The sequence below is a fragment of the Lathamus discolor genome, chromosome 12, assembly GCF_037157495.1.
Source record: "Lathamus discolor isolate bLatDis1 chromosome 12, bLatDis1.hap1, whole genome shotgun sequence".
Classification (NCBI taxonomy): domain Eukaryota; kingdom Metazoa; phylum Chordata; class Aves; order Psittaciformes; family Psittacidae; genus Lathamus; species Lathamus discolor.
In genome coordinates, this window is record NC_088895.1 from 6,200,135 (window position 1) to 6,227,485 (window position 27,351).

Genomic DNA, 27,351 nt, shown 5'->3' on the forward strand with positions numbered 1-27,351 from the left:
CGGCCGGCCCCCTCGCACCGGACGGCCCCGCTCCCGGCGAGGCGGCGGTGGCTGCCGGGCAGGGCGCCTCAGCGCGGCGCCGTCATGGCGCTGGAGGTGGAGGCGTCCGGGGCTCCGCTGAGCTCTTTCCTGAAGGACTTCCCGTCTCCGCTGGGCCCGGGGGAGCCGCTGCCGTGGAGCTCGGCGGGTAGCGGCGCCCTCAGCAAGGCCGAGGTGCCGGGCGCCCTGGCCGAGCGGGCGAGGAGCCTCCTGGGCGGCAGGTGAGAGCCCGGCGGGGCGGGCGGGCAGGGGCTGCCCTCGGCCTCCCCTGGAGGGCGGCGGCGCGCTGACAGCTGGCGGGGAGCGGGGCCGCTGAGGGGAGCGGGCCGGGCCCGCGGGCGCTGCGCGGGGCTGGAGCAGGTGCAGGCGGCGGGAGGCGCCTCCTCCTGAGGAGACTTCGCAGCGCCGCCGGGCCCGCGGGCCTCGCCGTGCCTGGGCTGCCCGGGGAGCGCTGCTCCGCGTCTCCCGGGGAGTTCTGGCTTTTTCCGCTGTTACTGTTATTTATTTCCCCTTGTTAGTTGTTTTTTGCGGATATTCTCCTGAAAGCTGAGCTTTTAATAGCGCGTTTCTGTCACAGGCCTCCTGCCGAGCTCTGTGCTTTTATAGTAATGTTTGTGTGCTCCCGAAAACATTTCTTTCTTGGTGCATGAGAGATTAAATTACAATCCTGCAATTAGCGTGATAGGGCGATTCGTGTGGTAAAGTGCCAATAGTTTGAATTCAAGTCCCTAAGGGCATCCGTGTGGGTCTACTTAAAAGTCTGGGGAGGGAGGGAGGCAGTCAGTGAGCTGCAACCTGCCTTGCAGGGCTGTCAGGCGTAAGAAGCGAGCCAGCCAGGAAAGGACTTGGCTTCCCGGCCCTCTTGGGTTGTCCTGGTGAGCAGGACGCGCCTGCGTGGGTTTCTGAAGTGCATGTTGTCTCCAAACTTCAAGAGCGTAGTCACAGCACCACTGGAAAACACAGCTGTTCTCTCAGTGGTGTTTCTGTCATCCCCTGATCTCGGCAGAGATACCTACATCCATACCTGTTCAGACTTCTCCTCTAACGCTGCTAAGAACTGGGATGTGACTTACTGTTTGTGGCAAGTTAGTGCTTCACAAGAACAAGTTGTCTTGCTCTAGTCCCAAGTCTCCTGACACTGCCTCTGCTTCCTGAAGCACTTGGGCTGCATGGCCTGGGAGTTCTGGGGCTTACAAAGTTCGTATCACAACCTGCTTCATTAATGTGTGCGTTAGGAGTCAAGAACAAGGATTGCAGATGGTCTGAAAGAATCCAAGTGGAGAGCTGACTTTGTGCTGTTGTGCTGGGGGTGACTAGTGAAGATGGAGTTAAGGGAGACTGGTTCTGTTTGGGTATGTGCTGAATGTTACCTCCTTACTAGAGGAATTTGGTAAAAAGCTGGAAAACTGATTTGGATGACTTCTCTCTCTAGCTACCATCTGGTGAGTTTATGAACACTGAATAGATTTTGTTGTTGTTTTTTGTTATTGTCGAAAGTGTATGGGTGATTTCAAATTAAATTGCCTTAATTAAGTTGCCTGTAAAAAATCAACTTAGTTCTGTGCTTTGTGTTACAGAGATGTTCCTGGGCATAACATCATTCACTTAAATGGTGTGCTTAAACTTAAAGATGAGAAATGCATGCAAAAAAAAAAAAAGAGGTTTTTCAGCTGTAGTTGAAAAAGACCCGGTTGATCATTGCATTACTTAGTTGTGCTTTGGCTAAATTGCTCTTGAACAAAACACAGCTGTTGCATTGCGTGCACTGAATCTTTGAACTCTGTGGGGCAACAGTGGTTCTGCATGAGCGCTTGAAAGAACAGAGCAATGCCAGGCTTGAACAAATACTTCTCTAATCTGCCATGTGGGCATCTGCCATATGGGTCAGGGTGAGGTTTTCTAAGGTATGAAGCTGGAGAGATGTGGCATTAGTTCTTCAAACTGTAGTGATTTCTAAAACAGTAATTTTGAGTTACGTATCTGCTAACATGCTGTTGTTCTTTAGTGGGCGTATTAACAAGTGGAAACAGAAAGAGTGCTGCTTTTGCAATGCCTTCATCTCACCTGTCACTTGTGGTGTTTACACGGAAAGGAGCCTGCCCTGTCAGAAGCTGCATTTCTCACATACCTGCCCTGCAGCCAGTGCTGATTAGACAGCTTGATTTGTGGAGCTTCTGAAGTCCTGAGCTGGCACAAAAGAGATAAAAAAGGAATTATAAAGGAAGGGAAAGAGAGCTGAAGAAAGCAAAGCAGAATAGAAGTGCAGCAGTCTAGTTGTTTGTCCTTATTTTCACAAAATATACTTGGAAAACAGGACTACATGAGGAAAGTGTTTTCATGAATTCTTCTGGCTGCCTGCAGGCAAAACAGTGAAGCAGCTCTGTGTGAAGCTGGGTGCTTGGATGCAGTGGAGCATAGCTGAAATGTCAAGCGTAGGGATCACAGCAGATTTACAGCTCAGTTTTAGACTCCTATGAGAAAGAGAAGCCTCATTTTGCAATTGCAAAAAGGCTGTGGGTTCCTGTTGGGAGGCTGAGTTCTTGCATGTGGAGGAAAAGACTAGTAGAGCCCAAGGCCAGGCCAAGAATCTAGTTATTTTGAAAATGCAGGCCACCTTTTCATAGTACATGGAATTAAGAACCAATCCTGAAGTCTCGAATTGTGTGAGATATTGCCAAACACTGAACTTTTGTTCCCACATTTGCTACTGCAGATCAACTCTAAATGTAGTTTTGACAGTTATATAAACTTCTGAATTGCTCTGAATACCCCAAATCTTTGCTGAAATAGATGAGGGAATGTAAGGAGATAGGAGAAAGAAGGATGCTAAAGGTTTTAAGAGAAGGAAAAATAAGGGATGAGGCTTACAAGACATGTAAAATGTTTGTGCAGAAATTGTTGAAGATGCAGAAGTGATGCCAGATTAAGAAACAAGTTCGCGAGAGGTCACTGAAGCTTATATCTAGCGATCTGCTGTTGCAGGCTACCATGGTAGTATCGCTGGCACACAGATGGCAGCTCAGTGGAAAATATGCATGTTCAAATATCGCAGTGTCCATATAACCAGGTTTAACATTATGGAGATTTTATTGGGGGTACTTTGCTGGCTTCTAGCATTGATCCTTGTTCTGTATTTCCTTAGTTAGGGACTTCTCTAACACTCCAGCATCACAGAATGTATTTTATGATTATTAGTAATAAAGAAAGATTTCTTGATAGATCAGTGTTATTTGGAATCAAGCTTGGCGCACAGTTCTGCTTCTCATTTCTATGTTGTGAGATACTTCATTCACAGTCAGATCTGTGGGTCATGTCTTGAAGGGCCCCAGCTGATAAAGGCCCAGCGATATCCTTGGCTTGGCCAAAATACAGCGATGTTTAGCTTGTTCTTCCATTTACTCGGAGGCATAAATCTTTGTCTTTGCAAGAAGAAACATTCTTTCTCCACCACCAATCAGGATTGCTGTTGCAAAGATAAATGGGGTAAGGAGTAACACGTTATGCAAGAAGAAACATTCTTCTTCCACCACCAATCAGGATTGCTGTTGCAAAGATAAATGGGGTAAGGAGTAACATGTTATGTCCAACAAGGAGCTTCTGAATGCTATTGCTTTTCTAAGGCTGTATACCTCTCTTACATGGAAGCAGTTGGCTATTCCAGGCTAACCCCTTTGAATGTCTTTACACATCTAAAATGAATGATTTTGCCTATCTTCTGCAAATGCAGCTGGCATAGCTGAGCACTACTAGCTAAGGCAGCCAACCACTTCTGCTTCCTGGCAGGATTTGAGCTTAAATCGCTAATCTGGTGAAACTGTGCAGATGTTTCTACTTTGAATAATTCATTCAAATCAATGGAACTGCCTTTACGAAACTAAATATGTACATAAAACTCTGAAGAATTGGGGCAGGCTTAAGTAATCTTGTTTGGCAGAATTCTAATCAACATGCCCTTTTAGGTATGAGCTGTGTGTTCCGACCATCTCTGAAATGGGTCAGTGTGGATGCAGAGTCCATTTAGTTACTTCCAAAGCTTTAGAAATTAACGTGGAATTTTGTGAACTTGCACTGAAACAGAACATGAGATGACATCAGATCACCAAACACAGAAATGTCTCCTTTCCCTTGATAAGAGCAGAAACTTGTATGACCATCCTGTGACATAGTCAAAGAACAATGTGAAATTCCAGCAGCCTTCCTGTTTGAGGAGACTTTACTGCAATAACAGTTGTGAGACTCCAGCTTCCTGTTCTGCCCCGTCCCAAACGATTCACTGTGTTTCATCTGGTTGCCTCAGCATCCTGTTTTGTGTCTTTGTGTTTTACACTGTAATGCTTCCACCCAAGGTGTGGCCCCAACATCTTTATTTTCAGCGTTTCCCTGCTTATAAAATAGTTAATTCAGCAATTCTGATAGTTCGATGGCTTTATGTGATGTAAGCAGGAAGAGGGGAAAAAAGTGATCTCATTTTGCCTCTAGTTTACCTAATCTCTTCTTAAAAGTCTCTTTAGTCCCTTCCTCTGTGAAAACAACTAATACCCTGTTTACTGTAACCTCTGCTTTTAATAAATTCCCTAAAATTTACCTCCTTATTCCTAATTTGTACCATTCAGTCTATGTTATTTTAATGCACTACTGCTTCTCATCGCTAAGAGCACATTTGTGGTATCAGCCATCCATTCATTTCAGACAAGAAAGTGAATTTCATGTGTGATTGCCTGTAAACAAACTTTCTAGTTTTCAGGGGACCGCTTGTTCTTGGTGTTGAAAGCAAGCATAGCATTAGCAGGAGCAGCCTGCTCTTTCAGCAACACCAGTGTTCTCACTGGTTTGTGGTTAATAATGTTAGAATTTGAAGCCTTGAGAAAGTTAATGCATAAGAGGAATGTGGTACTTCTGCTGTTAACTATTTAATTTAGCAAATGGTTAACAAAGTGGCTCTGGTGTTTTTTGGATGATGGTCAGAACCAGCTTGTTTTGTCATGTGTGGTTTGTCCGCCGATGCCTCTGAAGCTGATGGCAGAACAATACACAGAGAGAAATGCTGTGCAGCTCACACTGAACATGTGTCTGGATAATAGTTTTGGGCAGTTCAGAATTGCCTCTAACAGTATTTACAGGCTGAACAGTTAATTTTGTGATCAGTAAATTGCTTATTAGAATACATTTCTTAATTTAAAAATCCAAGGGAGTTTTTCCTGCTACAAGATACTCTTAGTATTTTGGGGAATAATCACTTTGCCTTTAAAAAGGAAGTGTATGTATGGGGACACCTGCAATACAAGAGAGAAAAACTTGATGAAATGCTGAAAAAAAAAATCAAATGTATAATGATGAGGAAGCTTCTAGGGCTTACTTGCTGCTGTTTAAATCAGCTTCTTGAGTTCTGCTTGGAAAACTGCAATCGTCTGTCCCTAGAACTTGCATATTTTGCTCTCGTAATCTGTGTGAAACATCCTTTCTGTTGCTGTTTGAATTGGGCATCAAGATAAGAAATACTCAGTTTTGAAACAACAGGTTTATGGCTTAATTGAAAAGTATCTTTTGTGGAATTATGTCTCTCCTGTTCTGCTGTGTGGTTTTTCTTCCTGCTGAGAAGGAAATGGAAGCAGCAGGTGACTGCATTGCACGTTCTCTGCAAAAACTGTTCCATGATGACTTAAGGGCCTAAGCAGATGGATTCTGGATTATAAAGCTGTCGCTTCTGATAGTTTCAGAAGAAAAGCTGTACAAAAAACTGCTTTGTGTAAAGATGGAAACATGAAAAATTGAAATTCTGTGTGTGGCATTGTTTATATACTTGTTTTGATTCCATCTTACCATCTACTGTAAAGACCTGATAATCATTAGTGCAAGAAAACTTCTGTGCATTGTAGGATGTCAGATGTTTGCAATGGATATATATCTGTACTTTTCAGGTCAGAATCACCTGGGGAACCCTGGGTGCTGCTGTAATAAATACTAATGCTTAGAGCAACTTGGGTGGAAACATTTTGTAGTTGATTATAAGAATAAAAATGGGGGAGGGAAACAAAAGTAGCAGACTGGGGAGAAAATACTGAATACAAGCAGCTTTTGTTTATGAGGAAACTTGTGACCTGCTATTATTTTGGCAGTAAGAGAGGATCTTTCACTTACTAGAGAACTGCTAGTGCTTGCAAATCTGCGCTAAAACTGCTTTGCTGATATAGCTGTAATGTGCTGGGAACACACCGAGTCTGCTCTGACAAACTTTGCTTTACTGACAAAGCTGTGCTTTATGTGATCTTCTGGTGTTGCAGAGCCTGTGTAGCAAATAAGTACACAAATATATCTTCCCTCTGATATAAGTCAGCTGCTGCTGACTTCTAGAAGCTTTTGCTAGCAGATACAGCACGTCTCTGTTCTCAGCATATGCATACATACATATATATGCACACTCTGAAAGGAAAAGGGGATCGTACAGTTGTGCTATAGCCTGCAATTCCAGTGCTGCCTTGTTGCCATGACTTTGTTAATAATATCTAGAAACAACATCATGTAACTTTTTTTTTCTTTTAAATTTGAAAGGTGAGAAGTGATCAACAGCTTGGCCAATACAGCTGGCAGTCTCTTAGAATCATAGAATAGTTAGGGTTGGAAAGGACCTCAAAATCATCTAGTTCCAACCCCCCTGCCATGGGCAGGGACACCTCACACTAAACCATCTCACCCAAGACTACGTCCGACATGGCCTTGAACACCACCAGGGATGGAGCACTCACAACCTCCCTGGGCAACCCATTCCAGTGCCTCACCACCCTAACAGGAAAGAATTTCCTCCTTATATCCAATCTAAACTTCCCCTGTTTAAGTTTGAACCTGTTACCCCTTGTCCTGTCACTACAGTCCCTGATGAATAGTCCCTCCCCAGCATCCCTATAGGCCCCTTGTGCTTCTCTTCGTACGAACAGATTCCTGACAGTACTGTGAGAGAATATATGTGCGTCTGGGGTGGGAAGATGCCAGTTATTTGCCTTCCAAAAATGCTTTGTGTAAACACTGGGTGTTTGGTATGTCCTAGAGAGGCTTTGTACCACTCTCCACCAGGTTACACAGAGCTTGCTTCTCTCTGCTCCAAGTGCTGAAGAGCAGCTGTTTGGAGTCTGCCATCTGCTGCCCTCCTCTGCTGTCTCAAAACTGCTGTAAGCTGTGGGCATACAGCACAACAGAAAGTCTGTAATCTGTTCCCAATCCTTTGAAAAAAGTGCAGTCATAGTTGAGGCTCTGGATGAGAAGTGGTGGCCTGACCTTTAATGCTCTGGGTGCTTCCCCCTTGCCTGCAAAGCTGTTAACTAGGGACTTCTCAATATACCCTCTTAAATTTGAGGGGAAGAAGAGGTGAGGGCATCTTTGAACTGGTGACTTGTCTGCAACACTCACTGCAAGTGTACTGGGGATTTAATGACCCAATAAAACCAAATAAGAAGTGATCTTACTGGGGTTTCTGCTTCCTGAAGGAACTTGTGTATATTCTGTCATGTCCTCCTGAAGGCTGATATACAAGTGTTCAGTAAGTCTTTCGATTGAGCCGACTTATGTAAATACATTGTGGCTGTGATGGCATGACAAGCTGGTCTTTTAAAGTGAAATAAGATAGGGAACTAAATTGTTTTGCAGAAGAGAAACAAGGTAAACAACAAGAGAAGTAAGTTCTGTTCTATACTTCATGCCAAATCTAATGTATGCAAATTATCACAACTGCTTTCTCCTTCTATGTATAACTTTATTTTGGCCCACAGGTCAAAAGGAGCTTTCCATAGCTCCTTTTAACAGTACTGTATGTGTCCAGCAGTCTGGAATCTTTCAAGGAGGAGGATGGCATATAAATTTAAGTGTGTTCTTTATTAGCATAAGTATTGCTTTACTCTTTAACTGTTCTGTCTCTGCTCAGGTTTTTAAATGAGGCTTGTGTTTTCCCATGAAGTGGCTGGGGGATACCATGAAGTGGCTGGGGAATATGCTCCAGCCACTAGCAATCTGACTTTACCTGGTGGTGAAGCTCCAGTGTCTCATCTGCACTGTTACAACATGCATTCATTCTTTTTTAGTATTTTTTTCCATTGTGGTCAAAACACACCCTTTTTGTTAGCAAAGAAATAGCCTGTAGCAAAGAAATTCTGTTTACTACTAGCCTGTGTATGCTGAGGCTAGGCAATTAGTCTTGCGTGTGTCATAGAAATGGGGCTGACACATTTCTTCTAAGACACTCTTACAAGGAGGTAACATCCTTTCCACATAACACACCCCACCAGCTTCCCTCTTCTTCCCAACACAGTTGTTTTTCCACTTAGGAAACAGCTCCAGTTTTTCTTCCGATTCATGAAGATTAAATTATGCTTGTTCAGCCTGTCAGCAGGGTGTCCTGGGCTGCTTTGAAAGGAAGATTTTAACACTAAGTGACATTCTTCTTTTGCTTACAGAAAAGGTTTGAAGTCTGTTATGGTAACTGCAGTGGGCTTCTGCCTTTATGCTGGTTGCCATAGGTACTATGTCTGCTTCCACATCCTCTCTAGCCAAGTGAGACCTTGTAGCTCTCAGCTAAAGCAGCAGTTCTTGTTCTTCTTTAATTATCTATTTTGTTAACCCTTGAAGTCTCTGATTTAGAGGATGAAATTAGAACCATCTTTCATCTGAATGGAAGATGGCATTGCCTTGGACCTCCATTTACCTGAGCTTGAGTAAAAAACAGGTTGAGCAATATGGCAGTACTGGTATTAGGAGTTTATAAAGTAATGGACAAATATGTTCTCTTTGGAATTGAGATAGAACTGAAGAGGTAGACTCATTTTTTAGGCTTTTATCTTTTGTCAGCATGTCAGAATCAACTGCTCAGTGTTGTTGCTGGCTGCATAACAAATAAACCCCCAATAAACAACCATCTTCTTTGCATGGATTTGAGAAACTGTGGAGGGGGAGGAAATGCATAGGAAGGAAAACTGAATGAAGCTATCGGTACTGAGGAACCCCTGAATTTCCTTTTTAGGGACCGGGTGGCAACTGGAAAAAGCTGAAGGATGTGACATAATAACTCATAAAACTTTTCTTTGTTACAGGCATCCTGTAAGCAGAGATTTATTCACAGGACTTGTGAATTACTGCATTTGGTGTACTGCCTTTTGTTTAAGCTTATTTTTATGGACTCAGTTCAGCAAGCCTGGGCTCTGGAAAGCAGAAGTTGAGGAAGTTTAAAATCAAAGCATTAAGCCCTCTTCTCATGCCTAGCTGGAAACCTACGCTAGATTTGAATATTTCTTCTAGCATAGCAGAGAAATTCTGACGATAACTGCAGCTGTGGCTCTCACTGTGCATGTAAATGCATAGCTGCTTCACTTTTGTCTCTGTTCTTGGAGCTGAAACCTACTTCAACTACAGCTCTTGACTTTCAGCAGCAGCAGCTACACATCTGACAACTGTTTGTGTAGCTTCTGTTTCTATATTCCTTTCTTTTCCATCTCTATCAACAAAAACAGGAAGCAGGATTTTTTTGGGGGGTTTGCCATATCTGTTTCAGATGTATTTCTTGCCTGACCTTTTAAAAGGTTGTCTGTTAGTGTCAAAGTATAAGCAGGCATTGTCGCTTGAAACTTGGGTAGGAAGGGTACTGACTCCCCTCAACATATTAGCCTTAAAAAAAAGAAAGAAAATGCCAATTTCTTGCTTCCCTTGGTGTGATGTGACTGCAGCCGGCACTGAAAGGACTGCAAACACGTTGCCATCTATTTGAAGTACCGAAATGACTCATTAAAGTAGGCCATCACGGCCACAGAATGCGTAGCATGAAACACGCTTCTGTTAGCAGCCTGCTGACTAACACAATGCTTTCTGTTTGCTGCCACAGGAGGTACTCGTACGGGGTTGTGAGTAGATGACAAGGCCTCTCTTTCAGAAGCACAATGGCAAACTGCATTTCAGCTTCTTGTCACCGAGATCTAAAACCTCATGGTCTTCCCCTCCCCACTCTTCTGTACGCACAGAACAAGTCATCTCTGCTGAACATGTGCAGAGACCAGTTGCTTCCACCATTTCTTACTCTGTAACCAACCAGTTTTATGCAGGACTCTTAAATGTTTCCTGGCAAAACAAAGTGTTATCCTTGACTTGCTGCAGGTGCCTTACTGTGTTTTGCTTTGGCTGTATAATTTGATACTTTGTGGGTATCAAACATTCCATGAACAACGGATAAAATGCTTTTTATGGACGTCCATGCTTATTCTTCATTGTGCTCACAGAAAATGTCTGGAATGTGTGTTATCTACTGTAATTTTTAGTGACTGCCGTGGGAATATAGTGAATATAAGAGTTGTTGGGGACCCACAGTGGAGCTGTTTGTGAAGAACCGTAGCCTGTGGGAAGGACTCACACTGGAGAAGTCCACGAAGGACTGTCTCCCATGGGAGGGACCTGATTCTGGAGCATAGGGAAGAGTGCAAGGAGTCCTCCCCTTGGGGAAGAAGGAGCAGCAGAGACAACGTGTGGTGAACTTACCACAACCCCCATTCCCTGTCCGCCTGTGCTGCTGGTGGGGAGAAGGCAGAGAAATAGGGAGTGAAGTTAAGCCTAGGAAGAAGGGAGGGATTGTAAGGGGATGGTGGTTTTAAGACTGTATTTTATTTCTCATTGTCCTACTCTGATTTGATTGGTTATAAATCAAACTGATTTCCCCAAGTTGAGTTTGTTTTGCTTGTGATGGCAACGGGTGAACGATTTCTTTCTGTCTTATCTCAACACGAGCCTTTTGTTACATTTTCTCTCCCCTGTCCAGTTGAGGAGGAGAGTGGGAGAGAGGCTTTGGTGGGCACCTGATGTCCAGCCAGGGTTAACCCACCAAAAGCACAAAGCTTGCATAAGGTGTTGAGTAAAAAGGAGAGGCTGCATAGATTGTGTAGCACTACTGTCTTCTAGGTGCTTCAGCTGAATCACAAGTCTTGGAGTCTTCTTATTCTCCTCCCCAGAGCCAGCCTTTTGCATCTTCATCCTGGGTGATTTCTTTGGGGAACTTCCAGTCAGGAGAAACTGAGTGTTAAAGGGCTGTAGGCTAGTACTGAGCTTTACTTTTCCTGTGGAGGAAACTGGAGTCTTAATTAACCTCTTTGGAGATTCGTGTGTACCATAATGCAGAGATCCTGATACTGTCTGTGGTTTACAGTTGACTGCAAGCAAGAAATGTTGTGTAGTGAGTAGAAACAAAATGTTTGTGTTCAGAGGGTAGAAGTGGAGGTAGCAGTTCCCATCCAAGAGCTGAAGTGAAGGAGGTACCATCTGCGACTGGAGTGTGAGGCAACAGTTTGAAAACATGATTCATACACTTCTTCCTCTTGCATGCTTGAGAAAGCAGTTGTCTAACTGAAGATCTTACTAAAGAGTTGTATGAATAAATATTAAATGTATGGTTTCCTCTACTAGTTTACGAATTAAGTTGGATTTACTGATTGTGTGTAATTCTGAGGTCATCAGCCATAACCAGTGAGGCTGTAGCTCAACTTCAACTAATGCAGTATGGTTTTCTCTCCCTTTTTCTTACCAGCAGAGGTGTTTCACCACTTCTTGCAGCATCGTTGATCCATGCTGCAGTTAATGAAGTTCTCCAAACAAACTTGAATGAATTTAAGCAGCAAAATGTGGAAACGGAGGGAGAAGATGAGGAAAGGTTCACCTGTAAGTATACTTTTTTCCTTCTGTGGTTTTCCCAGAGGCTGTCTGTTGGAAGACTTCCATGTTTTGAAATGTTTCCCAGAATATTTGGTTAGCTGGCAAGCAGCAGCGAACAGAACCTTATTTGCTCCTGCTGGGTATCTGTGGGATGAAAGTAGCTGTGCTAGTTTTGTGGGCAGGATGCAAACATGGGGTCTGGAGCCCTGGACAGACTGTGGGGGTTGGCTTTATGGAAAGGGAATAGTGTTTCTCTTCCCAAAAAGAATTAATGACTCTGTCCACTGGGCTTCCTGAACTGAAGTAGTTCAGAACTTTTATTTCCCTCATTGGTAATTTCACTTGACTGGAACTGATTCAGTTCCTATCTTAAGTTGATAACCTTTTATAGTTTTGAAGTGCCCCTTTCTCTTTGGTAAACTGATCTTAGATAATTACTCCTACATTTTAACATTGGCATCATCATAGTTCCTCTTGTGCAGCCATACTGACACCTTATATTTGTCCATATAGTCCAGCTTGCTTTTGTTTCTTCTTGGGAACCAGATTTTGGAATCTGTGTCCCCTCCACAACGTGAACATCTTGAAACTCTGGATCTTTCTCTTGGCAAGTTTCTTAATAGTCTCTGTCTTTAGTGATTATTTCTTCTCTTCCCACCCTCCTGTATAAAGATGGGATGCTGAGGGATGAAGAACCTGGTGCATGTCTTCTGCCCTGTGTGTGCCTGCGTTCTCTCCTGACTGAACTGCAGAGAGAACAGACCTTAGTGACTGAGTACTGGGTTTGTGCCTCGTGTAACAGATGGTCCTATTACATTTACATGCTGAAATGTTTAACATTAGACTTCACCAAACCTTCAATCCCAGTGCCAAGAACTTAAATGGAGCCGGATGCAGGCAGAGTTGAAGATAAAAATGGAGGAGAGATGGCTTGGGCAAACTAGTTTATCCTGTAAGGGGAAATGCTTGCCCTTCCATTTCCCTGGGATGACTTGAAGGCAGTTCAGTGTGCCACAGAGGATGCATTTCCAAGGAGACGTCTGGTAACAGCCAGGATGTGACACTTTCCAGGAGCCTATCCCAGTATGCACATACAAGTCTGAAACAGCAGGAGAGGGAACACATTTAATAAAGCCTTGTTGCACCCTGACTGTTTCATCCCTTGCCTCCGTGTTTGCAGCCTTCATGTGCCTGGAGAGATTTAGCAGGTTTCCAGCGCTTTGCATGGGCACAGTTGGCTTCCCATCAGCGTGGCTGGGCTCCGAACAACAGCATGCTTTGGCCCTCCTCCTCCTGGGGCGCAGGGAGGAGCCGTTCCGCGGCTCCACAGCCATGTGGGCAGCGGCGGGCGGCACCGGGCGGGAGTGGTTTGCGCCCTCTGCCGCCCATCGGCGGAGCTGCGACCGCCCGGAGGCCCGTACCGGCTCTGCTGAGGCTGGAGCCCCCTGGCACCTCCTCACGGAACCAGCCCGCAAGTATGTTCCGTAGGGATACACGGACGTTCTCCTGTCCGAGAGCAATCGCACGGGCTTCACTGCAACTAACTTAACCGGGAGCAGGACTCTGCCCGAGCTGAGCAGCTGGCTTGTGGGAGTTTTGTGTGACTAGATCACTGCAGTTGTAAGATAGTAAAGAAGTGCAGGCAGCAGTACTAAAGCATGGCTTTGTGCAGGGATCAAGCTACTCCCATGACTAGAAGCTCTGTATTGCCACAGTGGCCATAAGGCATGTGGTAAGACATGCCAAAAGTGGTATAAAAGCATCTTTCTTATTGTCTCTCTTGAATCAGAAGGAATTGTATCTTACTGAATTGTGATGTTGAGTTCCAGTAGTATATCTTTATTTGCTATTGCTCAGCCTTTATAGGAAAATAAAGAATATCAGATTATAACCCACATTTGATAACTGTATAGGTTTTCAGCACAAATATTTCATTGGCCTTCCAATGTTGCTGAGAAAAAGTCTTGTTTGAGAACCAGGAGTTATAAAAAGGAATTCTGAGGAAGCTTTAATGCAAGCAGTGTTAGCAGAAGTCAGAATAGAATAGAAAAGATAGTTCACGTACTGCAGTTCTTTAGGAAACACATTAGTGAGCAGCAAATTATTTCTGCTCTATAGATGGTCTTTTTGCTGCTTTCTGAAGTTAGTTGATTCAGCATTGAGGGTTCTTATTCAAATAGCAAAACTTTATTACATATTCTGAGAGACTGCATTGCAAAGCTAGACACAGTGCCAAACTGAAGCATTCAGTCTGATGAACAATAAGTTCGGATTAATTGATCTTTGGGACCTATCCAGGAAAGGATTTGAGTGTCTGGCTGGAACCTTTCGCACTCTGCTCAATGGATGTTTACAGTTGTGTGCTGTAATGACAGAGCAGGAAAGTGGTGGAAGTGTTCTCCTGTCTTCTGGCTCCTACACCCATGTGTTTTTAAAAACATAAAGACAACAGCTGAAAATTCTCATCTGTTCAGCTCAGCTATGAGTTGAGCTATTGATCTCAGCAAAACATTCTCGGGCTTCCTTGTTGTTTCAGCGGAAATGGTTCAGTAGGACATAACCTAACTCAAAGCCAGGCTAATGCTTTTCAACCCTAGCATCCAAGACAGCAGCAGTCTCTGATCTTGAAGGCTTTGCTGCCCAGCTGTTTTTTTCTGTTTGGTTGTTTGCCTTTTTTGTTTGGTTGGTTTTGTTGTTGTTGTTGGGTTTGGGTTTTATTTTTTGTATGGCTTGGGGGTTTTTTTGGCTTTTTTTTAGGGATGTATTTCTACCACTAAATCTTGTTAATTTTATTTCCATAATAATATTTACATCTAATATGCCAGACTGATATAATATAATATATATATCTTTATGATTTTTGTGATGTAATCACCTACTTGATAACCCTCTATTTTGAAAGAGAATGAGCAAGTAGCTTTTCTTATCTTTGCTGTTATACTGTTTTCAGTTCCAACTTTTTCTCCCCATTAGTCTCAGAAGCCTATTTTAATTCTTGCAGAGCCTGTAAAGCCAGAGTGCTGTATGTATATAGCTCTAAGCAAAGAAACTTGAAGGATAGACAAGCAAAAAGATGGGGTAATGTAGGCAAGTGGGCACACAACTTAGTGTTTGTCTTTGTGCTGTCAGTGCTGGATGGAGAGTCGTTGCAGCGCTGCTTCTTTAACAAGCTCTGGGATGTTTGCTTTGAGTGGCAGAAGCAGTTGCCACCACTGAGACCACTGAAGCGGTTCCTGCTTGTTTCCATCCATGCCATCCGTAACACCCGGCGGAAAATGGAGGACCGCCACGTTCTGCTCCCAGAGTTCAACCAGCTCTTTGGTTTATCGGTAAGTCTGGACACAACTGGGGAGGCCAGTTTGTTAGCTTTTCAATGTTCTGTACACATAATGATGGGTGATCCGTGAAGGGTAAGAATTTGTTACCACAGGTTATTTTATCATGTCTTGAGCTAGGACTTACTGACTCAGGTTGCTAAGGGCTGACTACTGGCCTGCTGAAGAAGGATCTTGTGACCTTGGGTTTTGTGTCATAAGAAAAGTTCACCTAGTGTTAGGTTGCTGGAGTTACAATGTTCTTGCGACTGAGGTAACATATGTTAAGAATGGAGAGAACAGCCCTAGTGCAAGTGCTGATTAATGAAGCTGCAATGGGACTACATAACCAGCTCTCTGCTGATTCAGTTCCAGATTATTTTCAAGGATATTAAATGACTGGCAGCAAACAAAGAAAAGTCCCCTGCAAAGTACCCATTTGATCCATTTTGCATATGGGTAAACTGACTTAAATTGCCCTTATGCCCATGCAAAGTTGTATGGAAGAAGCCCTAGGATAAAGAATCTATGCTGGCTGGTACCAGTCTATGAGCTGTTTTGGTTTTGAACATGAATATTTCTTCCTCTCTCTCCCTCCGCACAAAAGGATGACACTGATCGCGCTTTCTTTGCGGTATTTGATGGTCATGGTGGAGTGGATGCTGCCAATTATTCGGCAACCCATTTACATGTAAATGTTGGACTACACGAAGAGGTTGTTAAGAATCCAGCTGAGGCCTTGAAATGCTCTTTCCAGAAGACAGATGAAATGTTTCTTTTCAAAGCCAAGAGAGAGGTGAGTGGGTAGATTAATTCCATTGTGTTTAAACAACACTGAGAACTGTGGGACAACATGGTATTATCCAGAAAAATCTGCCAGTACAGTTTCTTTGAATTACTGACCTTTTTACGAAATTATGCTACATTAAAGATTTTCTTTGATCAAAATATTTCTTTTTTTGAGGAAAACCAAAATGACAGTTTTTGCAAGTTCGAGTGACTGAAAAGAAGTATTAAGTGGTTTAAATGATTCTGACATACTAATTAGTTGAGAGAACACTCTGCTCCCTCTTTGCCTAAATTAGGCAGCTTCTGGATGTCCTGTTGTCCTCTTCCTGGTAATCCAGTAACCATCTCCCTCTTTCTTGTCCCACCATTAATGTCACAGGAGGTCGTAAGATGAAAAATATTCTATGATTTAAATTGGGCTCTTCAGTTCATTAAGCTTATTGATCAGCTTTGAAGCAAGTTGTATGATGATCATTCTTTCTTCAAATCTACATAATGGGAGGATGTTTTATTATACAGTTTAATGAGAACTCTTTTATTATAGCAGTAACTGAATATGGAAGTATTCACTGTTAATACCTTAACTTCTGTCAATGAGGTACAAAAGGGGGACCAGCATCTTCATGAGGTCTAACTCTCACTAATCTTTACAGGGAATCTAGGATAGTTCCCTCATTTGTTTACATCATCATTTAAATACTCAAGGTTAATGGGATGTATGTGGAGCAAGGTGTGTGTAGTTGCTAGTGATAGAGAATGTGAAAGGGATTGAGAAGACCTCTGTGTGTGAGAGATGTTTATACTACTGAAATTCAGAATCTTTTTATTTTCATTTTTATATTCTCTCTGTGGTTTGAACAATAGAGGTCTTAGTCTCCTACATCAGTTTTGGAATTAATTACAGAGAAGGAAGAATGTAACAGAGGCAGTATTAGCCAGCTGCATGTTGGAATATGTAAATAGTTTAATTCAAGTCTGTCTAATGCCTGTACCTTTTATTCAGGTACCCAAATTATGATTGGCAGGTCTAGTCTGCTGCATTTAAGTGTGATTAAACCTAGGTTTGCAATACTGCCATGTAACCTTGTAGAGCTTGTTGAATATTCACCTAATGTATCTGTGTTCTTCCACAGAAGCTGCGGAGTGGTACAACAGGTGTATCTGCACTGATTGTAGGGAACAAGCTACACATAGCATGGCTAGGGGACTCGCAGGTAATGCTTGTGCAGCAAGGAAAAGCTGTGACGTTAATGGAACCTCACAAACCAGAAAGAGAAGTAAGTCTGACTTGTTGTTTTCCTCTCATGCACATGTTGTTAGAATCTCTGATGAAACCTTTCGGAATCAAGCCTTCTTAAGTGAAGTGTTTGGTGCTTTACATAATTGCATATGGGAAGAAGTGGCAGGAAAGGGTACTCATCTATATGGGAAAGAACATCATGATACAAAAACTTAAGAACTCTGCTTTTTTTTGTGGACAAGCCATGGTATGGTTGGGAAGTAGGTGGGTTGTTTCCAGTAATCTTAATTGCTTGTTTCCAACCCAGATTCTGATACATGTGGTTGCTATATTCATAGTATAAATACAGAAGCTGAAGCAGCTTTTGGTTTTGGGATTTCCTCCTTGATTAGATAACAACAAAGTCAGTAAGCCATGAGTAGGCTTTCAGTATAAAAATTGTATTCTACTGTTTTTCAGGATGAGAGAGAACGTATTGAGACTCTGGGTGGTTGTGTGACCTATATGGACTGCTGGCGGGTTAATGGTACCTTGGCTGTTTCCAGAGCAATTGGTAAGATAAACCACCAGCATTAGTAGACTTCAGCCTAAATTTGATTAAAACTCACCACCTGAGACTGTATGTTATGTTTACTGTAAATGACATTTTGCTCAGCATTGACCAAGTAGTAAATCACTCTTACTGTCTTTGCCGTAAGGCTGTCTTATAGCTGTGTAACTTACATAGCTTGCAGCTATATAATCTTACTGGGTTTACAATGAGCATAGAATATTGTTTTATTTTCCATATTTATTTCCATGACAGTCCTAATTCTTTTATACTTCCAAGTCTTTTGCTTCTTTTAAATGTTTTTGATACTGTGATGTTCTACAGTAGCTTAACAAAGGCAGAGTATTTAATTTGTAAAAGTGGGGAAAACAATAAATGTTCCTCTAGCTTTCTTTATGTGTCTGAGTGCCTGCTTTCTGGCATTTTTTGTCCACTTTCATAGTAACACATCTTTCTTCTTACTTCAGTTCTTAAGTCAGATCTCTACATCCTCCTTCAAATCACACATAACCAGCAAATTGAGGCATTTTAATTGTAGTACAAAATGTAAGTGCTGCGTATCTGGATAGCTAAGAAAAAGCTTATTTCCATAGCATTCTGGAGTCTGTACAAGAGGCACACCTGTAAAGTGAAGGCCTGCCTGTCTCCTTGCACAAATATATTTCAGAGAGAAAAAACTTTTTGAAAGAGTATCCTTAGTTTGTCTGTAAAATTAGGAAAGCACGAATTAGAGCAACTCCTTAGAAACCCACTGTATTTAGGTAGGTTCCAAGCATTCTTAAAGAAACAAAGGCCTTACAAGCTTATTCTATAGCTTTTCACTGTTCTTGTCCTGCGTCAGGTACCTGTGGAATCTGATCTGTCTGAGCTTAAGGATGGTAAAAGGAGTTGGTGCCTGAAGAAGTAACTGTTAACATTTGAAGTTATAAAGCCTTTGTTTTGATTGTTTGTCGTAGGTGACATATGTCAGAAACCATACATCTCAGGTGATGCAGATGGAGATTCGTTTGAGCTGACTGGTTCTGAAGATTACTTGCTCCTAGCCTGCGATGGATTCTTTGATGCTGTCAAGCCATACGAGGTTGTAGACTTGGTCTTAGATCATTTAATGCAAACCAAAGGAGTGGGTCTCAAAGCAGCAGAAAGACTGGTGGCTGCTGCAAAGGAAAATGGATCCAGTGATAACATCACTGTTCTGGTGGTCTTCTTGAGGGATCCTCAGGACATCTTGGCAGACTGTCTCAAAGATCCTAAGAGCCTTGGGACTGGTGATGATGCTCAGAGCTCACCCTTTAACTTCCTCAGCTGTGAGGCTGCAGCCACACAGTGACAAAATGTGTTTAATCAGAACATTCAAATAAGTTCACATAAGGAACTGCTTTCCACTGAAGAAGCCTCTAATAAAATAGGCAAAACATGTCAGGAGAGAAATGACAAATGGACGAACATTTAACAAAAAGGCAAGACTCCTTTTCCTGAGTTCCCATTTGTCTTTTCCTTCCTTTCTCGTCCCTTCAAAAAACACTGAGCAGATGTGGAGATTTGTACAGCTATTTCGTCTCTGGGAGCAGACTTCTAAAATGTGTCCCAGGGCTGCTGGTCATGTCCCTCTGCCCTGGAAATGGTAAGAAACCATAATATGTATAAGCTAATGGGTGAGAACACCCGTTTGTGAATTCTGAGTGAAAATTGAAAATTAGTGCTTAAAAAGAATGCTGTATGTTGTATTTAATTGTGATGTTAGTTTGGAGATTGGGAGGACAGACAGAAAAGCTTGTTACTGTGTGTGGTCTGCAGGAACAGGCTTGGTGTGTGAGACTGGGTGACACCATTATACTGTGTAAGTTGCTTTTGTTTCGTACCAAAGATGAAATGAGAGTGATGTGGCCTCTTCATTCAGAGACATTTAATTTTGTTTGTATGGAGAGGAGAAAATAAAACTGAGTGCTCCAGAAAAAGAGCGAGAAAGATAACTAGAAATATCCCAGGCAAAATAATGCAAATCAGCTGCTTTCTGGGATGCTCTGGTTTATAAACTGGAATCCAATATTTAACTGCACTGGATCATTTTCCCCTAAAAAAACATGCTTTAGTGGCTGTTTGGCAACCTGAAAAGAAAGGACCCTTGTTATATTTGAGAGAGATCTTTACAGTACGTGTGCTCTAGCAGTTAAATATGCTGTTTCTGCCTTTTTTTTGTGTGTGTGTACTATAACAAATGAGAATTTTATTTTTATTCTAAATGCTTGTTTATTTACTGAACTTTACAGTTGGAGGAATTTTTTGCAGTGTTACTTTGTTGTGGTTTTTATTTAAATTAGAATTCTAAAGTGGTTGTGTCTTTATCATCTGGGTTTAAAAACTGACTACCCTCAAGTGCCTTAAATATTTCACCCAAGGATTGCTGGCTTTCTATCATATTCTGGTGAGCCAGTTTATAGTGTTTTTAAAATGTGACTTTTTTTATTTCAATACTAATGTTTAATGCACTTAAATGTTTCTTTTTTTGTGAATTATTTTAGTGGGAACTGGGTTTTAAAAAACAACTTTCATTGTTGCCAAATCTTGTGGCTTGCCATAAAAGCTTCACAATACTTACTGTGACTTACCCCCTACCCCATGCAAAAAGCTCTAATCATAAAGCAGCAGCAGTCTGAGTCATCATGACTTTCATTTAAAAACAAATACGCTTTTGACCTTCACAAGAAAATGTAATAACACAAACTAGAAACAGTTTAGTAACAGTTTCTGATTAATAGATGGTTAATTTGGCCATAGTCTGTGAACTTTTGGTGTCTAAGTAACTCTCTAAGGAGATACGAAGCTAAGGGGAGGATGAAAGAATCCTAATGAATGTGTATGTTGTTGTGCAACTGTTATTTCCATTACATGCTACAGCCTCTGGTTGTGTTTTGTCTTGCCTTACTAGCTTGGCTAGCAGGACTCAACAAGATCTGAAGGCTTAACACTAAATGTGTTAGTAATTCCTGTATCTAAACAAAAAGTGCTTTACATCTGGCCCCAAGATTGTGTGCCTAATTTAGAAGCACATGGCATTGCAATATGTCAGTGCTGTTGATTAAAATGTGTTGAACATTAATGTTGCTTAGGAAGGAAATTTAGGCAGAAAAGTTGAGATGGCTAAAAGGAAGAACAGTGTCTCTGAATCGTTAGCTAGTGTAGGGCAATGCAGCTACCCAAGTGACTTGAGTGCTTTGCTGGATTACTATGAACGATCATATGGTTTAATGTAGAAACTCCTCATGAGATACCATCTCATTGCATAGCAACTCAGACAGTGACTTCCTTGTTCTGCTATGCAACAACAGGGAGCCCTGAGAGGGTTGCAAGTGTTTTTCTGTCCTACATTTTGCTGTCCTAAAACATGTGGGGAATGCTTTTGGTGATGGTAACCTGGTGTTAGGGGTCTATCAAATTTTGTAGTGAACCTACTTCAGTTAAGGAAGCCTTTAGAGTTGCTTAGTAATCTCTTCGGATTTACCATCTCCTAGCTCTTTTATTTCTAACCCCAGATACTCAGTGTCATGCTAAGTTCTGATGACCACTAGTGCCTCTTGGTGTCTTGGAAATGGTTCTCATTATTAATATGGTAAGAATCACACAGAATTGTTTGATATCACTGCTGAGTGAGGGCAAGCTGTTGTATTCATGAAGGGAGGTGTGAAAAGTTGGTAAGTTCATAGTATGGCTTGGTTTCTGAAATTTGCCAAATTTCCTGAAACGTGGAGGGACCTGAACAAGCCAAGTTCTTCATAATGATCTTTGTATTTCAGCCTTTTTGGGGCAGATTTGCATTACAGAAGAAACAAAGTCTTAAGTCCTTCAGTGAATTCTTACAGTTATGTGAGAATATCTTTCTTTTGTTTCAAATTTGATAGTTGGTTTTTGGGTTTTTTTATGGGAGCTGAGTGAAATGGGCCTTTAGAAAGCTGTCTGTGGTCATCAGAAAATTTAATTCTCAAGCTATGCTCTCAGGAAGAAATTCTCTGTTCTGAGGAGCTGTTCCCCTATATAGAGGTTTCCATTCTGAATGACCTGTTGCCTCATTTCTTTGAGATATAGGGGGGGGAACTCGGATTTCAGTAGGGATTAAAAATATTTCCTTTCTTTTGAGTGACTTCTTGCTAGCTTTAAGAAGTCTGGTCACATCTGTAAGAGTTATAACTGGATCACAAATGTCAGTTTGTATCCTATCAGTGGCATAAATAAGTTCTAATGCACCATCTACAATAGAATTCCAAATACTATCTGGAGGGGAAATCGGTCTTGGCAATGTCTTGTCTATTCTTGGCAGCCTGATCAAAACCTATGGAAACTCTTTTTTTTTTTTAACTGAAGCCCCAAGATTTCAATTTTATGCTGAATCAGTAATGAAAGTGTGACACAGGATGCAAGTATGGATTTGAAAGTGCACTTTTCAATTCTGTTGCAAATGGTTATCAGGATGGTCTCACCCTTGGGATGGGAAGGCAACCTCCAGTTTTTGTTTCACTTGTGACTTTGACATCACTTTTAGAAGCCAGCAGCTGTAATGCATAATGCTGTTACAAGAACTGCCACTAGTATGGGTGGTGAGGAGAGAGGGAAGGAGCTCTAGGACAAGGTATGAAGTTGAACTAAATATTCCAAAATATGAAATGGTGCTATGGTTTGAATTTGCAGTCCTAATCTGCTACATCAGCTTTTCTTACCTTTTCTCTTAAAACTTCTTGATATCTGGCATTGGCTGTTCTGTTTTCCTTCCCTCTCTTGGTTAAAAATAAGACATGATTTTGCCACAGAGTGCTCCCACATATCTGGGACTTCCGGTGTCATCTACAAGTACTAACACTTGTCCACCAATGTCAAATCGACTAATGACAAATTGAATGATTTGCCTGTTTCCTTGTTGTCTTTCTGAAGAGCCTGCTACAAAACCAATTCTTGAGTCTAGCCAGACTCTCTGAAGCTGTAGTAAATAGCTGAAGGATTCCATACAAATGTGCAATGAAAAATGAGAGTATTTTCGTATTTTATTAGACTCCAAATGAATGGTGCTGCTGCATTTTAGCACCCTGCTCCTTAAAGCATCCTGCATATTTAAAACACAGCACGCTTAAATGTTGTATAGTGCTTAATTAAAAACTACCTTTAGTCATTCTGCTTAGTGGGTATCCAGCATCTCCTTTGCTTGTGGATAATTCATACTTCTACGCTTCTCCCTTTCTTTCCCTTCCCTACCTCACCCTCTCCTACAAAGAAACATACCTAAGACAGTCTTCTGGGGCTGACATAGACAGGATTATGATTTTACAAATTACATTTGTTGGGGTTTTGTTTTGTTTTTGAGAATAGGATAGAAATACAGGAAAGTCTTTAGAACAGAGGGAGATTAAGTAAAATCCACCCTCTGAGTGATGGAGGAGTGAAAGAGAGAGACAGGAATGCATTTAACTATTATTAATGCCTATTTTAAAAAGGAAGTGGGCTGGAAAATAGAGCTACAAATGTCAGTTCTTTAGACTGAAATACCAGTGCCTGAAAGAATTAGAAACACACCCATTAAAAAGGCAAAACTCAGATGTGGTAACTCTGTCTTCAAACAGCCCAGAAAGGAGTCAGTAAAAGCATCCAAGGTGACTTACTGTGACCTCTCAACACTATCTTGGAAGCTAATAGTACTAAATGGATTTCTCTAAACATCCTTCTGCGTGAGGAGCAGCTAAGCAGGAGCATCCAGTAGATGTAGTTGCTGGTCACTGCACAACTGCTGCCATGAGTAAGTGCCATGAAGTGTGTTAATGAATCGATACGGCTGGTGAGCTCTCATAAGATGAGTAATTGGGCACAGAGTGGTTACAGCAGAGTTGGCAGTTGAATAGTGTTAATCACAGTGATGACTTTAATAGCATTTAATAGACACTTATCTGAATTCAAAGTCAGATGAGATACTGCTCATTTTAAAAGCATTTCCAGTGCTATTAGCTTCCTGTCATGAAAAGGCACTAAAATTTCCATTTTTTTGTTGGATGTTGGGAAAAGTGCTTCTCTTGCTTTCTGAATTCTGGAGATAAGTTGGCTGTCTGCACTGGAACACCCATTTTCAGCTGATAGCTTAAAGCAGTTGTTTGAGCTTAAAACTTCCCTCCCAAGCAGTCCTTTAAAAAGTAACAAAAAGGTGCTTCCAAAACAAGTGGCCCAGGAACATGGGTGTTTCTGAATGGCACTGACAAAAGGTAACCAGCAAATACCCTCAGTCTGTAAGGAACACAGGCAGTTAGTTGGACTGCTTAAAGTTTAAATTAAGATTGCAACTCTCCTCTTTGTGTGAGACCCTGTTGGTTAAATTACTAGTGTTCTTGTGGATGCAGGTACTTAATGCACAGCACCAGACATGGTCTAAATATTTGGTCTATTTCTGTTCTTACAGTACTGAAGTATCAAGCAAATGCTTTAGCGAGAAGGTAGGGGGACGTTAGCCACAACAGAGCAGATTGCAGATGATTCATATACAATTTAGCTCTAGTTAAGCCTGATTTAAATTTCCCTGCTTAGTTCTATTACTGTCCCTTTTACAATTGTGCCCATGCCACCGCACAAAATCCTGTTAAGAAGTAATGGTCCTTTGCCCCTTTTTGAGGAGCAAACAACTCCTGGTAGACAAAATGTCATTTAGGAAGGGTTGGAGAGGGAGAAAAATGAGCTTTCAAATGAGTGCAGAATTTCCCAGTCTATGCTAAGTTAGGTATTCTCACTAAACATGTGTTTATAGCAGGTCCAATTGCATTTGAGCAGTTGTGCTGGAAAGCAGTGGGTTTCCTGCCAAGCAAAGCATAACCTTTAAAACTGGCAGCACCAAACTCCTTGCTTTCCTAAGTCAAGCCACTAAACCAGCTAGCCCTGGTAAGTATTTGTTTTGCAGCATTGACAGCTCTGAGAGCTAAGCCAGCTGCTTTCTGCATATGTTTTGGTTAGTTTTAATGTATTTGTTGGATTTCACTGTATCTAAAGTTATTTCTGTTGATAGCAGTCATGTCAGCTGAAAAGCAGTCAAATGGAGACATGAGGGAGTGACTGGACCTGAACACGTATCTGTCATAGAGATTTCTTAAAATGCTACCTTATTGTGATAACCTTATCTCTGAATAGAACAGGAAACCAAAATCTTACAGAGAATCACTTAAACCTTTGGTTTGGTGTGAGCCGTCAGAGCCTGGACACTCACAAGCCTTCCCCACAAGCTGTTCAGTGTTGCCAGTTGAATGGATTTTCTGAGCCCTGCATGCTGCTGCTGGTGCGCACAGAAATAAACAAAAGACAGCTGTGTTGGCAGCAGAGAAAATTTAGCAAGATGCTGCTTTTGTTAACCAGAAGAGGACAGAATCGATAGGAAAAGAAATGTTTTCAAGCATCTTGGAATGCAAACAATGGAATACAAAAAAAAAAAAAGCAACCTAGAAGAGTTGGCAGCACACTGTCAGCTGAAAACCACTGTTTAAAGCAAATGAATTTGGCTGCTTTGTAATGTCTGCTTTATTTTGTTAACAAACTCCTCTCAGTCAGGGTTTCATGTCTTGTTGATACGTGCTTTTTAGTCTGAAGAGAGAAGATATATTTAACCTTCTAAGGAGCTGAATGTATCTGGGCTTTGTGACTAGTTAGATTATGATTATTGAATTTTCTCTCAACTATTAAGCTTGATTATTCATTTCCAGGAGATATTAATAGAGTGAGTACTGAAATTACTAGCGACGAAATGGTTCTGGATTTCCATGCACAAGAAGTTTATCAGTCTTTCCTGATCTACCAGATCAATTCTTGAAGTTTATCATTTGTGCGGCAATACCTGAGGCTTATGGAAGGTTTGTCTCTTTGGCAAACGGAGCAGGAAGGTGTGATCATCCCTTCCTGCACAAGGTATTTATCCTTTTACCTAGGGGTGATGGTTACTTTTTGGATGTCTAAGGATAAAGAGATAATAGCTAGAATACTAGAGAGAATATGGGCACCTTCTCAGGGCAGTTAAATGCTATGACTTCCTCTTTTTCATGTTGCCCTTTCTAACTTAGTTAAAAGGCATTCTGCTTAATACTGGATGATTAATGCTGCTTTCTTTTTTTTTTTTTCCTTTCAGTGTGTTTAATAATAAGGTGTTTTGGGGGTTAAAACCTTATACTGGAAAAAAAAAAAAAAGGCCAGTATAATTTTAGCTTTAAGTACTTTTAACTACTTCGATTACTTTTAACTTCCTCTTCTAAAAGTCAGTCCTGCTCTATCTCCTCCTTATTCTCTTCTCAGTTTTCTTCTATCTTTTATGTCCTTTTACACTGCCAGTCCCCCTCCCCAAAATGCTGCTTCTTAGACTGTAAACAACATTGGCTGTTAAGTCAGTTTAGTTGCCACTTCATAATTTTCATTTCATCTGTGTTCATAGTGAATGTGGTCCGATCTTTGGAGGCTGCAACACCGAGTGTAGGAAGTACCATGTCAGCTAGGACAATAAGGGACTACAGCAACTGTTATGTCTTTGGCATTGACCAGTATTGGATGTGTAAGAAGAAAATGCTGTTATTTGCATGTTATTCCATGGGAATATTTAAGCTTATTTCAGGTAATAATAGCTCTCATCCTGAACACAGGACTTCAGAAAAATTCTTGTCTCTGTATTTTCTTGTTCTGCAGATTGTGTTCTCAAACATTTGCACTGTTTAGAGTAGGGAAAAAAAGCCTTCTAACTTTATTCATCTCCCCAGTTCTCTTTTGCCCTAGTTGGCAGAACAGGCAGGATGGTAACTGCAGCATACCATGTGGCTAATCAACCTCTCAGTCAGTGTAATTCTTCAGTGTCTGCTCTGTACGATAACTTCAATCTTGTGCTTATTTAGTGGTAAGTTAGACTTCTGTAACTACTTCTGCTGACTTAAAAATCTGTGTTCTTATCAGTATTAAAATAGTACAAGAACAGAACTGTTGCTTTAGGCACATTTCTTGCCACTATGTTGGCTAATGAACCTTGAATGAAAGTAAGAGGGCCAGTGACTTTGAAATAGAAGCTGTTAGCCAAGTGTTGTAGAATTGTAGTCCTTATTTATTTTGTATGCTAATCTGCACTTGTGACCCTGAGCAGAAAAGCTGCAGTACAGCAGGTTTTATAAACTGTGGCTTAACCAGTTACCTAGTATCTTAAAACTCTTACTTAAGCTGTCTGGTTTTGTGCATAAGTCAGAAACCTGTTGTCATCGATCATTAAATGCTATGCATATTGTACATTCATTTACATGGATTGTTCTAACAGTGCTTGTGTGTATTATGCTACATTACCATATTTTTTATATATATGTATGTATTGCATGAGGTTTAATTGTTGGGGGTTTTTGTATTGTCACTTTTGTATTCACACAGTGCCTCATGTATCTATTTGCATATTGCAAGAAGTTGTTTCAAAGCAGTGATTGGAACAGGTGGGGAGAAAAACTCTCCACTCTAGGACCTGGTGTTTCTGAAGTATTAATAAAGTATAGTGACTCGAAGCATTGTTTGTTTCTTTTCTTAAATGTATTTTTAATTCTAATACTTCAAATAGCTGGATCTGCAATATTGCACATTTTGAATGGTTACAGTAGAAGGAAACAGTCCTTGGAATCAGAGAGCATGCTTACTTGAAATGACAATGTCACTAAAACCATTGTAGAAATGGCCTGTGTACCTCTTAATTCGTTGATTTGATCTAAGTTTTCTTTCACTCTTTT

General features: G+C 41.4%; 1 protein-coding gene across 3 annotated transcripts; it reads left to right on the forward strand.

Annotated features, from left to right (window-relative positions):
• PPM1F (protein phosphatase, Mg2+/Mn2+ dependent 1F) lies at positions 1-27,132 on the forward strand. Of its 3 annotated transcripts, none has more exons than XM_065693219.1 (7): positions 1-260; positions 11,585-11,715; positions 14,839-15,038; positions 15,631-15,819; positions 16,946-17,089; positions 17,512-17,605; positions 18,559-27,132. In XM_065693219.1, the coding sequence occupies exons 1-7, from the start codon at positions 85-87 to the stop codon at positions 18,930-18,932; spliced, it is 1,308 nt and encodes a 435-aa protein (XP_065549291.1). In that variant the 5' UTR covers positions 1-84; the 3' UTR covers positions 18,933-27,132. The 3 variants fall into 3 exon arrangements, with proteins under 3 accessions (XP_065549291.1, XP_065549293.1, XP_065549292.1); XM_065693221.1 differs by having other exon boundaries at positions 16,949-17,089; XM_065693220.1 differs by having other exon boundaries at positions 11,588-11,715.
• Positions 27,133-27,351: the final 219 nt, after the last annotated feature.

What these genes read in the sequence shown, in the direction of transcription:
- PPM1F (XM_065693219.1), top strand. Translation starts at nt 85, where the DNA reads ATGGCGCTGGAGGTGGAGGCGTCCGGGGCTCCGCTGAGCTCTTTCCTG. An exon ending in TTTTCAAAGCCAAGAGAGAG is followed by an intron (nt 15,820 to 16,945) that starts GTGAGTGGGTAG and finishes GTTCTTCCACAG; the next exon opens with AAGCTGCGGAGTGGTACAAC. An exon ending in GGCTGTTTCCAGAGCAATTG is followed by an intron (nt 17,606 to 18,558) that starts GTAAGATAAACC and finishes TGTTTGTCGTAG; the next exon opens with GTGACATATGTCAGAAACCA.